General features: G+C 35.8%; 1 protein-coding gene across 5 annotated transcripts in view; it reads left to right on the top strand.

Moving 5' to 3' along the window:
- The window catches only part of GJC1 (gap junction protein gamma 1), a 31,360-nt gene extending 21,121 nt beyond the window's left edge, over positions 1 to 10,239 (top strand). For all 5 annotated transcript variants that reach the window (XM_087916529.1, XM_087916528.1, XM_026718218.2 and 2 more), the window contains exon 2: positions 8,522 to 10,239. In XM_087916529.1, coding sequence (XP_087772655.1) covers positions 8,541 to 9,722 — 1,182 coding nt within the window. In that variant the 5' untranslated portion in view covers positions 8,522 to 8,540 and the 3' untranslated portion in view covers positions 9,723 to 10,239. The remainder of the gene's footprint in view (positions 1 to 8,521) is intronic.
- Positions 10,240 to 13,348: the final 3,109 nt, after the last annotated feature.

Raw genomic sequence — 13,348 nt, 5'->3', positions numbered from 1 at the left:
CCCTGGCTTCTTGTAGGGTGCAGTTCCAACAATGATCAATTGAATGTCCTACCATCAGGCGTCTTCTCAGCAGTGCGCAGTCTCTTTTTCATCTCAATTGTATATGTATACGGGGATTTTGGTAACATCAAAAATATTTGGAGGTGCTGCCTTTTTGATGGTGCATAGTTTGACTTTAATATTGGCCATCAACAATTCATGATCTGAACTGCCATCAGCACTTGGATATGTCTTAACAATAAGGCCTGCACTGGTCCATTGATGATTGCATAAGACATAGTCATTCTGATTATGCTGAACTATATTCATGATCCTAAATTTGTTTCCTTGGCAAAATTGTAGAGGAGCATAAGACTTGTCTACATGGTTGGTTACATTAGTTTTATATGATCCAAAAAGTTGGACCTTTTATTAGGGTGTTAATGGACATCTTCAGTTTATGATGTGAACCGTTTATAACGAACCTTAAGCATTTATAATGAACTGTTTATAATGAGCATCTTAAGATTTATTATAAGCAGAAGGACACCTACTGTCTTTCTTTTTTTCTCAGAAGATGAATAATAAAAGGATGAATAAAGTTGATAAGGGCAGTCTTTGGAAATAGGGCCAACCATTTCAGATATAAGTATGTTTTATTGAACAGGTAGCAGTATTCACATATAGCTAATTTATTGTCCAGTTTCTAATATTTTTAGTAAAGGGAAACGTGCATGACAAATTTCTATCTATCTATCTATCTATCTATCTATGAATGTTTTTAATATGGCATAATTTTTCAGAAATTACAGACTGCTTGTGTTCAGTGTTTGTAGTCCATGGAAATCTTTTAAATCATTAAACTGCCATAAGTTATTTTTTCCTTCAAACTTCCCAAATTGTCAATAGCTTTCTCTTGTCTAGGCTTTCCGTAATCCTTTCATGTCAGAGTTCTGACCAATGTCCTAATAAAATCAGGAGCCTCAAGCTATTGGGCAAGAAAAATGCAGTCGTTTATTAGGAGTGCCATGTCTGCACGAACTAAGTGAAACTAACTCTGACTTCACCCAGTTCATGCCTTGCCTCTGACCCTGTTGCCCCCTCCCCCCAAGGTGTGTCACCAGTCACATTCCCCAGCGAAGCAATTTCGCAGGTCATAGAAGTCATTCCCTCGAGCTGTTGCAGGTCTCTGTGGAGATGGCCTTGACTTCAGCTGGCTAAGATGTGTTTCATTTTGACTGAGGTGTGAATTCCTTGGTACAGCTGGGAAGCACGATTTCCCATCCCCCTGCCTATGGCATCTTGGGAGCAGGTCAGGAAAGCTTTGTGAGTTGCAGTAATCACTAACAACATCGCCTGTAATACAGAGCTTGAGGGCTTTATCTCAGCATGTATATTCAGCTTAACCACTAACATCTCTTGCCTTTCATTATCCCCTAAGTGGTTTGCCTTGTGTGAAAAGAACAGTTTGTATTGTGAAAACAACTTTATTTTTACTTCATCATTTCCATTACAGATAAAAATATACTATCCTCTTCATTGAAAGGATACTGATGCATTGATCCCGCTGTATGCAATGTAGTTTTAATTCCAAGGAATTTTCTTGTAAAAGAATAATAACCCTACTACTCAAATACTGGTGATTGGAAAAAAAAAATTCTTTCATTGTGTCTGATTCTCGAAAACTGCCTGAACCCTTGAAGTTTTCTTGGGAAGATTTTTCAGAAATCATTTGCCATTGCCACCTTGCTAGGGCGGAAAGAAAGCGGCTGGCCTAAGTTCAACCAACAGGCTTTGGGTCCAAGGGACTAGAACTCCTATTATCCCGGTCTTAACCACTACACCAAACTGACTCAATTGGAGATAAAGATGGCTAAATTAGGAGGTATTCCTTTTCTGATAATTTTGAACCCTACTGTATCATTTAATTTTCTACTTGCTGATGTGCAAGGCAGACATACCAATGAATGAAGGCTGGTTCAAACAAGGCAAATGCTGCCATGAATAAGTAAGTATACCCTATTTTTCTGGGAAGTGTTTTTGAAGTCTCTCATTGATTAAAAGATAATTTATGTCCTACTGTGAACATATTTTACATAGTATTTTTGTTACTATATATAATATAGCATTTATCTATGAGGAAAGTGGGTAATATTATTTGAACAAATCCATTTTTTAACTCTCTTGATTTACATTATGGCTTTTAAAAAAAAACAAAAACTGTTATCTTGTTCCAACGAGTATGATGTGCGTAAGTGGTCTTTCAGTTACATACAACCATTCATTCAGCAAAAAATATTTGTGCTGAATGAATGTTACTCCCCCAAAATGGCGGTCATTAATCAACATTCAAGAATATGGCAGCCCGTTCACACTTAAAACCACAGGGATGCTTCAACTGTCGCTTACCTCTGCCATTTTAGCCACCTTACACGGGTATCCGTTGGCATCAGTACTAGGGCTGAAGTAGGGAAGGCCAGAGCCCAGATAGCTGCCACCATCCCTTGGCCTGCACCTCAACCCTCATCTTTTCACTGGGCCAGCCAGTCTGTGGAAAGTCACTCCTGTCATCCTGCTGGTCTTTCTGGCTTTACCAGCCTATACTCTTATAACTGGTCTTGTCAGAGAGTTACCCTGTGCTCCTTTCATACTGCCCAGGCTGATAAGGCGAGTGGAGTGCAGGGTGGCAAGGCTGGCAGAGGTGAAGGGTTCAAGGTGATCAAAAAACTAGAGATAGGAAGAGGATTGTGCTTACCTTATTGAGATTTGGAAGTGGAAGGGATTAAGTGGTGACTGGTGATATTTGGTTAACCAAAGTGGCCAGGATTGCTGTTAACTAAGGATGCAGCAATGAAATATTGCACATTACAACCAGATCCCTTAGTAAAAGAAATTCTGGTCCCAATTACCACCACAACTTAAGGACTATATGTATTTGGCATGTTTTTAAGTAAAAAATAATTTTCAAATGTTGGAAGAGAATGCATTAATTATCTTTCATTTAATGCTTTTGTATATAAAAGGCATTTGGTTTTCACATATCAAAAAATACATAGCAACATATGCTGCTATTCAGGAAATAATTTTTAATATGCCAAATGGGAATAGGTGTAGGTGTTCAGCATAGCCCTGAAATACAAAACTACATTTGGGGAGATAGTTCTAATATTCATCCATGCTTTTTGAAGATTGTGTTATTATATTTGGTTTTCCAACCAAGCTGCTGAAATCTGAGAAAAAGTGAGTGAAACACTAAGCACATAAATATGCCACTGCTGCTGCTGATTTCATGTGGATATTCCATAAAACTGAATTAGACATGTATGGCTATTTCACATTAAATGCATAAAACTCCCAAAGGGCAGACAGGCTACCCATACATGCCTTGAAGGAAACTGGGGTTTTATTTCTCTATGTTCTTTTTAGATTACTAAATGCCTCAAATGATGTAATAGTGGGTATCGACAGATGTGCTAATAACATGATTTTGAGATAATTAAATATTTTCTGCATAGTTACAAGGCTAGACATGTCAAGGATAGTGGTTAGCTGCTAAACCAGATTTTCAGAATAGTCTAGACTCATTTAGAGCCCTTGGTACATGACTTCCTGCAGGATATGTTTCATTCTGTATGTTGCCTCTGCTGCTGTCATGTCCATTTAATTCTAGGTGAAAACATGCTGCTTTGTTTAACATCATGGCTCTTCTCAATAGCTCTGAGCATAATTGGAACTCTTTGGCTGTAGTTTCATAAGAAAAAGGAAACCAAACCAATTCAAATTCAGCAAGCAAGCAATCCTCTCAAATCTAATACAAGGGCAAGCTGTTCCACTGGTTGATTGTTCTTTCCCCAAAGCCGTAATGGGGAATTTAAACAATGTCCTGAAGTTGTGTCTGTTTGTCAGTCTGCCTATCTATCTGTTTGTTTATATCAATAAACTTATTTTTACAAATAACTCAAGGTGATGAATATATCCAACACGTCCTTCCTACAATTCTTTTATAATAAATCTAGCCACAAATGAAAATCCCAAGTAGCAACCCGATAAGCAAACGATGGGGGAAACCTGGTATTTTTAAATGTGTTTAATAAAATCAGCCTTTTCAATATCCAGAAATTAATAAGTTGAAGAAAAAATATGTAGCATTAGTTTATTTTTGAGGAACAGGCCTCAGATGCTTTTCAAATGTTAGTGTCATTAAAAAAATTGCAGCCCTCTTTCTATTATTTGTTCTACAAATCATAAAATTAAAAAAATCTTAAAAACACCTTGAATTCCTGATATGGGAAGCATACATTTTTCTTTTTTTCTAACTCTATGGATAGATTTATAGAAAGAGGAAAGAGAAGAAAATTGCTTGTGAATATATAACTGCTTCTCTTCTCCCTTTTTATTTTCCTTATATTCCAGTACCTAGATTTGCCTTAAGGTGGGTCTGGAAGAGATAAGACAGGGCTTGTTAAAATACCAAAGCAGGCTGGCAGAACAAAACTTCTGTTGAAAACTGAAAACCGGTCATTTTTAGATCCACAGCTTTTTTTAAAATGCAACTTTTCTTTATAACAAGTCACATGAGACAAGCTTGCAAGAACTGAATAACCCTTTTATTTAGAAAATGAAGTAAAATGACTAGAAAAATAATCTTGAAGATCTTATGTTACAGAGCTGACTGCAAAAGTTGTGGCATTGAGATCTTGGAAAATTTGGATGTATACTTAACTATTTTTGTATAATTTTCTATAATTCAAAATAAGAAAATAGTCAACAGAGCAGGTGTAAAAAAATGAACATATTTCAGTCTCTACTTTGTAATGAACATTTCCCAACATTTTCTGTAACTAGCTAAGAGTCTTTCTATTTTTGCTTTTGGATTTTTTTTCCTCAACCTTTCCTTGTAGAATTTTTCTAGCTCAAAATTATTACTAGGTCTCCTTGCATGATTTACAGGTATGAGCTCTCTCTATATCTCTGCCAGCAATGCTCATGATAAAATGTGTTGTGACCTCATGACACAAACTCCACTTCTTATGTATTTGCATAAGAAGTGCACATATAAAAGGGATAGAGTTAATGTTGCAATGCCCACTTGCTCCCTTTTGCTCTTTTGTGTGGATCCCGATCTCTTCACAGATTGTCAATAACAGTCAAGTCTGGGGTTATAAAGATATTTCAAAACTCTTATTTTCCTCTCCTGTGAGTACTTCATAATTGATTTGGAAGTAGGGTTGTAACTACAAATTTAAACTGTTACAGTGCAGTTCAGTTAGAATATGTGCTTTCAAGAAATGAATCAATTAGATCAAGGTTTCTAAAGCTTTGAGTTGCCTCCCTTGGGAAGGTGCAGAGTCCAGAGGATATGTGAAGAACCTTTAAGTTACATATTGTTATAATAAATCCCTTTTCCTCAAAGTTTGACTATTCTCTTTATTGTTCATTTGTTTTTATTTTATTTAGGTATAAGTAAAAACATAGTTATGAATACATGGATACATATAAGAAAAATAAATAAAAGAAACAATAGGACAGGGATGTTGGTGCATTTATGCACGCCCCCTACAGACCTCTTAGGAAAGGGGTGAGGTCAATAGTAAGACAATCTAAAGTTAAAGTTTTTGGGGATTGGGGAAGAAACCACAGAGTCAGGTAGAGTATTCCGGACATTGACGATTCTGTTGCTGAAGTTGTATTTCCTGCAATCATGTTTGGTGCGACTAACCTTGAATTTGTATCTATTGTTTGCTCTTGTGTTGTTATGGTTGAAGCTGAAGTATTCATTGACATGTAGGACATTGCAATGTATGATTGTATATACTGTACTTAGATTGGACCGAAGGCGGTGTAGTTCTAGGTTTTCTAGGTTTAGAATTTCAAGTCTGGTGGCATAAGGTATTCTGCAACGAGTAGAGGAGTGGAGAACTCTTTTTGTGAAATATTTCTGGACCTTCTCAACTGTGTTAATATCAGATACGTAATGTGAGTTCCAGACTGATGAGCTGTATTCGAGTATTGGTCTAGCAAATGTTTTGTATGCTCTAGTTATTAGTGTAATATTACCAGAGAAAAATCTACGTAAGATTAGGTTAACAACTCTTAACGCCTTTTTGGCTATGTAGTTACAGTGGGCTCTAGCACTTAGATCATTAGAGATGAGTACTCCAAGTTCCTCGACAGAGTTTGGATCATCAACAAGGTCTTGACTATTCAGCCTGTATTTTATTTTCTGATTTTTTTTTGCCAATATGTAGGACAGAGCATTTATTTGTTGAGATTTGAAGTTGCCATTTGTTTGACCATTCTGATACATAGTCAAGGTCTTTTTGAAGGGTAGCAGTATTGTCTGTGGTGTTGAATAGCTTTACATCATCAGCAAAGAGAACACAGTTGCTCTTGATATGATCACAGAGGTTATTTATATAGAGTATGAAAAGAGTTGGTCCTAGAACACTGCCTTGGGGGACACCACTGTTGACAGGTACAGAATTTGATAGGACGCACGCAATTTTGACCATTTGTTGTCTGTTTGACAGGAATGCTTCTATCCAGTTATGCAGGTGTCCAGAGATACCGTAAGATTTTAGTTTTAGGAGTAGTTTGTCGTGTACCACTGAATCAAAGGCTTTACAGAAGTCTATGTAGATTGCGTCTATTGCTTTGCCCTGATTGAGTGGTGTAGTCCATATGTTTTTGCAATGTAAGAGTTGCAGATTACATGATAGTTTTTTCCTGAAACCAAATTGTTTATTAGAGAGTAGGTAGTTTGTTTCTAAATGGAGGATGATGGATTGGTTAATAATTGATTCCATGATTTTACAGGTGATGCAGCATAAAGAGATTGGTCTGTAATTTTCAACTAGGCTGGGGTCTCCCTTTTTGAAGATGGGGATGACTGTGGCTTGTGACCATAGTTTTGGCAAGGAGCTGGTCCTGAAAGTTTTTTCAAAGATTATGCTTAGAAGTTCGGCTATGGCAGTGGATAGCTACTTCTTTTTTAAGAAGTAGGCACATATTCTGTCTAATAGATAGAGTTGGTTTTAGATTGTGTAGTGCTTTTTCAACATTGTCTACTGTAAAATCAATATGTATTAGATCATTGTAGTTGTCTGTGGTTCGACTAGGAAATATTGGGCATGATCCATTGCTGTTTACAAATACTGAGCCAAAGAATGTGTTAAAGAGATTGGCTTTAATGGTGTCATCGTTGCAGTCTTTACCATTAGGTCCTTTCAGGGGTGGATGGACCTTGAGTCTTTTAGTTCATTGTTTACAAAATTGTAGAAAGTACGGGTGGAATTGGTGCGTAGAAGGTTTTCTTTTTGTTTAATGTGATAATTGGTGCATTTAGTTTTTATCTGGTAGCATAAATTTTTGTATTGGCTTTTGAAGTTGGCAACGTGACCAGATTTGTTTTTCCGCCAAAGTGATTTCTTTTTGGATTGAAGCTTCCTTATTGTTATGGGTAATTTGTTTTTTCTGGTTTTGGGAGTTGTTAATGGTACATATAGTTTGATGATTCTTTTGACTTCAAGTAAAAATATATTGTAATGGTCTTCTACAGTATTGCATCCAGAGAATAGAAATTGCCAATCAAGGAATGAGAGATCATTGTTTATAAGATCATAGTTGCCTTTTTTGAAGTTACAATTGGGGATTTCGTCATTGTGATGATTTTTGTGTGGATGTATGTTGAGACAAAAGTTAATCATGTTGTAGTCACTGTTGGAAAAGGGTTCTTTGATTTGTATTCCGAAAATTGAATTCAAACTATTGCAGAATATGAGATCGAGGCAGTTGTTAAGTCTAGTGTTGTTGGTTACTAGTTGTTCTAGTCCCAGACTTGTTACTGCATTGTAGAAGGTTGCATGTGTGGGTTCAGTTGTACATTCTACATTATGTCTGAATTTTTAAGAGAAGTGTGTACATTAAAATTAATGTAAGGAGGCATGATGGCAAAAAGTTTAGGAAGCCTGAATTAGATAATGAAATAAAATATTCTTCAGATAAAATATAAAGTTTACATAGAACTTCAGAATGTATATTTTCTTCAGGAAAATTGAACAGTGGAAACATATTTTAAAATTTTCTATTAGACTGTCTGGCCTTTGTTGGAAACTGGATATTACAGATAGTCCTCAACTTATGACCAGTGACTTAGCAACTGCTTGAAGTTACAAAGCATCTCAAAAAGGATACTTGCAACCTGGATTTGAAATTTTAACAGCTATCATCAGTCTCCACAGTCACATGACTGAATTTGGGGCTTTTGATAGGACAGAACATTCATAATATGTTCTGGCTTAGGCTTGGTCTAGTTTAAATTAACAAATAAAAGTAGAAATAAATCATGTCAATATAAAATGTTAATAAATATTAAATGGAATCATTTTTAAACTTATTTTCTCATTTATTTCAGGATGCAATAGAGCAATATTTAGAACACTGTAAAATCATGTATTGTTCAAATTCAATGTCGGCATATTTTTCCTTTGTTGAAAAGAATATATTTAAAAACTACTCTGTACCCTTCCCTTGTTGTTCTTAGGTAAATATCTTTGACCACGATGAGTTGGAGTTTCTTGACCCGTCTACTTGAGGAGATCCACAATCATTCCACATTTGTGGGGAAGATCTGGCTGACTGTACTGATTGTATTCCGCATTGTTCTCACTGCTGTGGGAGGGGAATCCATCTATTATGATGAACAAAGCAAATTTGTTTGCAATACAGAACAGCCAGGTTGTGAAAATGTGTGCTATGATGCTTTTGCCCCCCTCTCTCATGTGAGGTTTTGGGTATTTCAAATCATCCTAGTCTCTACTCCCTCAGTAATGTACTTAGGCTATGCTGCTCACAAAATAGCTCGGATAGTGCAACATGGCGAAATGGAACGGAAGTTACGAAGCAAACCTCTTCAAATGCGTTGGAAACAACACCGAGGTCTAGAAGAAGCAGAAGACGATAATGAGGAAGATCCAATGATGTATCCAGAGATTGAGGTAGAGAGTGAACGAGAGAACAAGCAAAATCCATCCCTCGCAAAAATAAAGCATGATGGTAGGAGGCGAATCCAAGAAGATGGGCTTATGAAGATTTACATCTTTCAACTGCTGAGTAGGACTATGTTTGAAATTGGCTTCCTGATAGGCCAGTACTTACTCTATGGATTTGAAGTCAGTCCAACGTTCCTTTGTAGCAGAAATCCATGTCCCCATTTTATTGACTGTTTCATTTCAAGACCCACAGAAAAAACCATATTCCTGCTCATCATGTATGGTGTGAGTAGTCTCTGTTTACTTCTGAATATCTGGGAAATGCTTCACTTGGGATTTGGCACCATTCGGGACACATTGAATAACAAGCGGAAGGAGCTAGAAGATTCAGGAACTTATCATTATCCTTTTATTTGGAATACTCCATCAGCTCCTCCAGGGTACAATATTGCAATGAAACCTGACCAAGTACAGTACACAGAGTTGTCTAATGCCAAAATAGCACATAAGCAAAATAAAGCCAATATTGCCCAAGAACAACAATATGGCAGCAATGAGGAGAACATTCCCACTGAACTGGGGAACATCCAGCGAGAAATCAAAGTAGCTCAGGAACGCTTAGATCTTGCCATCCATGCATATAATAACCAGAATATCCCATCCTGTTCCAAGGAGAAGAAGCCCCGAGGCAGCTCAAACAAAAGCAGTGGCAGTAGTAAATCGGGGGATGGAAAAACTTCTGTTTGGATTTGATGCTGTTCACTTGAGAGGGAATGCTACCTTTTTCTTGTAGCATATCTAGCAAATTGGGTGCGAAATAATTTCCAGTAAAAAATAATTGGCCTTGCTAAAGTTCAGGGATGCTTTGTGCTGCTAAATGGTACTGTTCAAAAGAACAGAAGAGAAAAGGCTATGCTCACATTCTGATATTTCCAAAACATGTATTCATGTTTCTTCCAGATCTGCAGATGTCCCAGGGATTTTTTTTAATTATTTTTGTTAAAAGAGTTTATACTGTATGTACAATATTATGGTACCTTTTATTATGCACATTTTGTATTTGTATATTGGATATCTCAGTTATGCATTTTGTATTAAAAGAATCAAATAGGAATTCTCAACATTTTTCTAAAGCATTTTCTCCTCATATTTCATATTTACTTTGAATTTCAGAGAGGTTTGAATTATGGAGCAGATAATTCTGAATGACTGTCATAAACAGATGTAACCCCTTGTCCAGCCAAATAAATTAAACATTAGGTTAGTGAAATATGTCTTCTGATGTAGTCGGATTTTTTTTTCCTGTAGTGAATATCCTTGAATATGAGTGGACAAAAAATGATTTTCAAACTGACTGCTTCTAGCATATAACCTTGTATTCAGTTTATGAGTCTTCCGAGAAAAAAGTGCCTGGAATTGAAAATGTTTTCTGAATAAAAAAGGTAAATAGTTCAACCACTGTGTGAAAATAAAACTTCATGTACCCGATGATTTAAAACATACATTTGATAGTGCAAAGTAGGAAAAGCAGTTAGGTATCTTCCAGAATTCAGATAATTCATACTGCATCCCCCATATTACTGACTTACGTTGGTTGGAATTATAGTCCAAATAGAGTGCCTACCTCCTATTTAGGGAGGACTTCATCCCCTCTTGATCTTGGAAACAATTTAAAGTTTAGAAAAAAGTTAGGCTAGTTAAATTAGTGTTAAGACAAAGAAAGGCCTGCTTTCTTGAAACTTGAACCTGTATTCAAACGGTGGGGAAAAAATATTTTGATTTAAGGGAAATATTGTATTAACAGAATTAAAATACTTGCCTTTATTTTGAAGTGGGAAATGTTATTTTAAAGGCACGTGACGCACAACATGATTCTTCAGGAGATTCTTTATTGTGAGAAGGAGTGAGGGATTATGAATTTGAAGTGATGGAAAAATTTGTACTTTAACAAATCTGTTTATTTTAGCAGTGTCCAATGTCAATCTTCCTCCTTGATCTTTTAAATTCCTGTCCTGCTATTTATGGATTGCATGCAAAAAGCAGCAGGAAGCTACTTGGGAGCGTATATTCTAGTCTTGTGAAACTGCAGGCTGTTCTAATACATAGATCCTTCGAAGGAGAGTTTCAGCTCCATACAGCAAAATGGAAGTCTTACTTCTTTCCTAATAAGAAGACAAAACGGTTAGCTACCAGCTTTTGGAGCTCGCCCATTGTTTGGTTCATAGATTGGATGTATTTGAATTGCTGAGGTTTTGTTATGATGCTGAATTGATAACATTTGCAAAATTTGGCAAGTAAATAGAATTTGGATTTAAAGCAATACGTGCTCATTAAAAGAAAGGCTTTGTGTATTTTACTTCATTCAAAATATAGTAAAGTCTGAATTAAAAGCAATGGGTAACAATGACACTATCTCAAGTGCTTGTCATTTTTCCTACTGCCGTGATACAATCACTGAATAAACTGGCTTTGCAAAAATCTAATAGCTGTTTAAGTGGAAAATGGGGTTGTGTCCAAATTTAGATGCATTCAACCCATTTTTGGTAGCAAATGGAGATGCTTGAAATAGATACTGGAGATACTTAACAAGCAGGGTAGGCAATTTGGTGAGGAAGGATGGGTTCTTCCAAAATTGCATCTTTTTGTGTTATGTTCAAATTATACAGGATACATCTCCCTAACTATTCCATCCACCATACACAAAGCCTGTCTCATTTAGCAGAATCCCTAGTTTTTTGTGCAATATTTTAAAAGGCCTAGATACAAATGCATATCAATGTGCTGTTCGGCCTATAACTTGACAAATTGCATTGAGAAATATGAGTTTTGAATAAGAACAGTTTATGCTGCTTCTACTATTGAAAAATCTGTATTCCAAAAATTATTTCAGGAATGTAGTTTTTAAGATTACTTCAGTGTTGGTATTTAGTAGAGATCATTTTAATTAAATGATGTAAATATCTCTCCAGCTGCTTTTCTTATCACTCCAAATTTGGGGGCTTATGTGCATGTTCAGTTTTTTTTTTTTAACTGAAAAAAAAACAGGCAAGATTTAATATTCAGCTTGTGTTTATAATTATAGAATGCAATGTTTATTGTCTTTGTGATATCTTATTGGCAAGGACAGAGAAAAGTACATACAGGATTTGTGTACGTTGATTATTAGAATTGCAGAACTGCTTCATTTTCCTCCCTGAATTCTGACAAGAAACTGCACTGATGTGAAACTATTTTATGATTTTTTCCCCCCTAGAATTTAAGAGGCCTTTTGAGAAGTTTTTACATTTTCACTTTTTTTCAATTCTAAAAATTTATAGATTACCTTTCTTGAAGCAAGTCTGAGTTTACAATATCTGAGTCAGAAATGGAAAACCTGTGTTTATAATTAAATAACCCCAAGGCTTAGAAAGGGAAGGCTAGATAATTTTTACTTCCCTTTCTAAGACGGTACTGCTTTAATCCTGATCATTAATCATGCTGAATGTTACTGATACAATTTATAATCCAATATATTTGGAGAGTCTCCGATTCTGCTTGTTTTGAAGAATTTCAGCATTGTTAAAAAGAAATGTTTGCTGTCTTTTATCTTTAAATACACAAGACTGCATGTAAAAATAGTGAATAGTTGGGCCAATACTTGAAGAGCACCTAGCTTCTTCAAGAAGTAGTATAATAGCTATATAAAGTTTCCCTAAAAGAGAATATTTGATGGATGAGTAGGCTTATAAAAAGGTTGTTTTAAACATATAGCATTGCTTTGCCATTCTAGGACCTCCTCACACCAGAAAAATAGCAAATTTTGCAATTTTTAACAAAGACACTTTGGATGCAGGATGTAGAAATACTGTGAATTTATGAATGCCAGCAGGAAATACTTAGCTTTTCAAGGACGATTTCAATATAAAACGACATTCAGTGAGAAGCTGGAAAAATTTACCAAGTGAATATTTTCTGGAACCTTTATTCATCTGCTTGAATTGAAATTAAATAAGTAACAAAGTTAATAGTCAAATGTTTGGATGGTGCTATAAAAGGAAAGAGTTCATGAACTTTATTCTGAAGTTTGTCTTGAATAAAATGCAGCCTATGTTGGATACAAGAAGTCTACTAACAGTTGCACCCATAATTTTATGTGTATACATGTTTCTTCTTGCACTGAAGATGGATGGCACACATACAGGGTTTTGGGACATGAAAGATCATATGGTAATAAAATGCATAACTAGCTGTCTGCATGGCTGCAGATCTCAGTATTGCCTTTCAAATGTAGGAGATGTTACTTCTTTTTTGCTTGGATAAAATAGTAGCTGATAACAGAATTTTAATTATCTGGGATCCTTTTTAAACAAGCAAAGTGGGTGGGGTTGAGTCAGACTCTC

This window comes from Pseudonaja textilis, chromosome Z (genome assembly GCF_049901715.1).
Source record: "Pseudonaja textilis isolate UNSWEBS1 chromosome Z, rPseTex1.2, whole genome shotgun sequence".
In the NCBI taxonomy this organism is placed as follows: Eukaryota; Metazoa; Chordata; class Lepidosauria; order Squamata; family Elapidae; genus Pseudonaja; species Pseudonaja textilis.
This window is presented reverse-complemented; position numbering and strand designations above follow the sequence as displayed.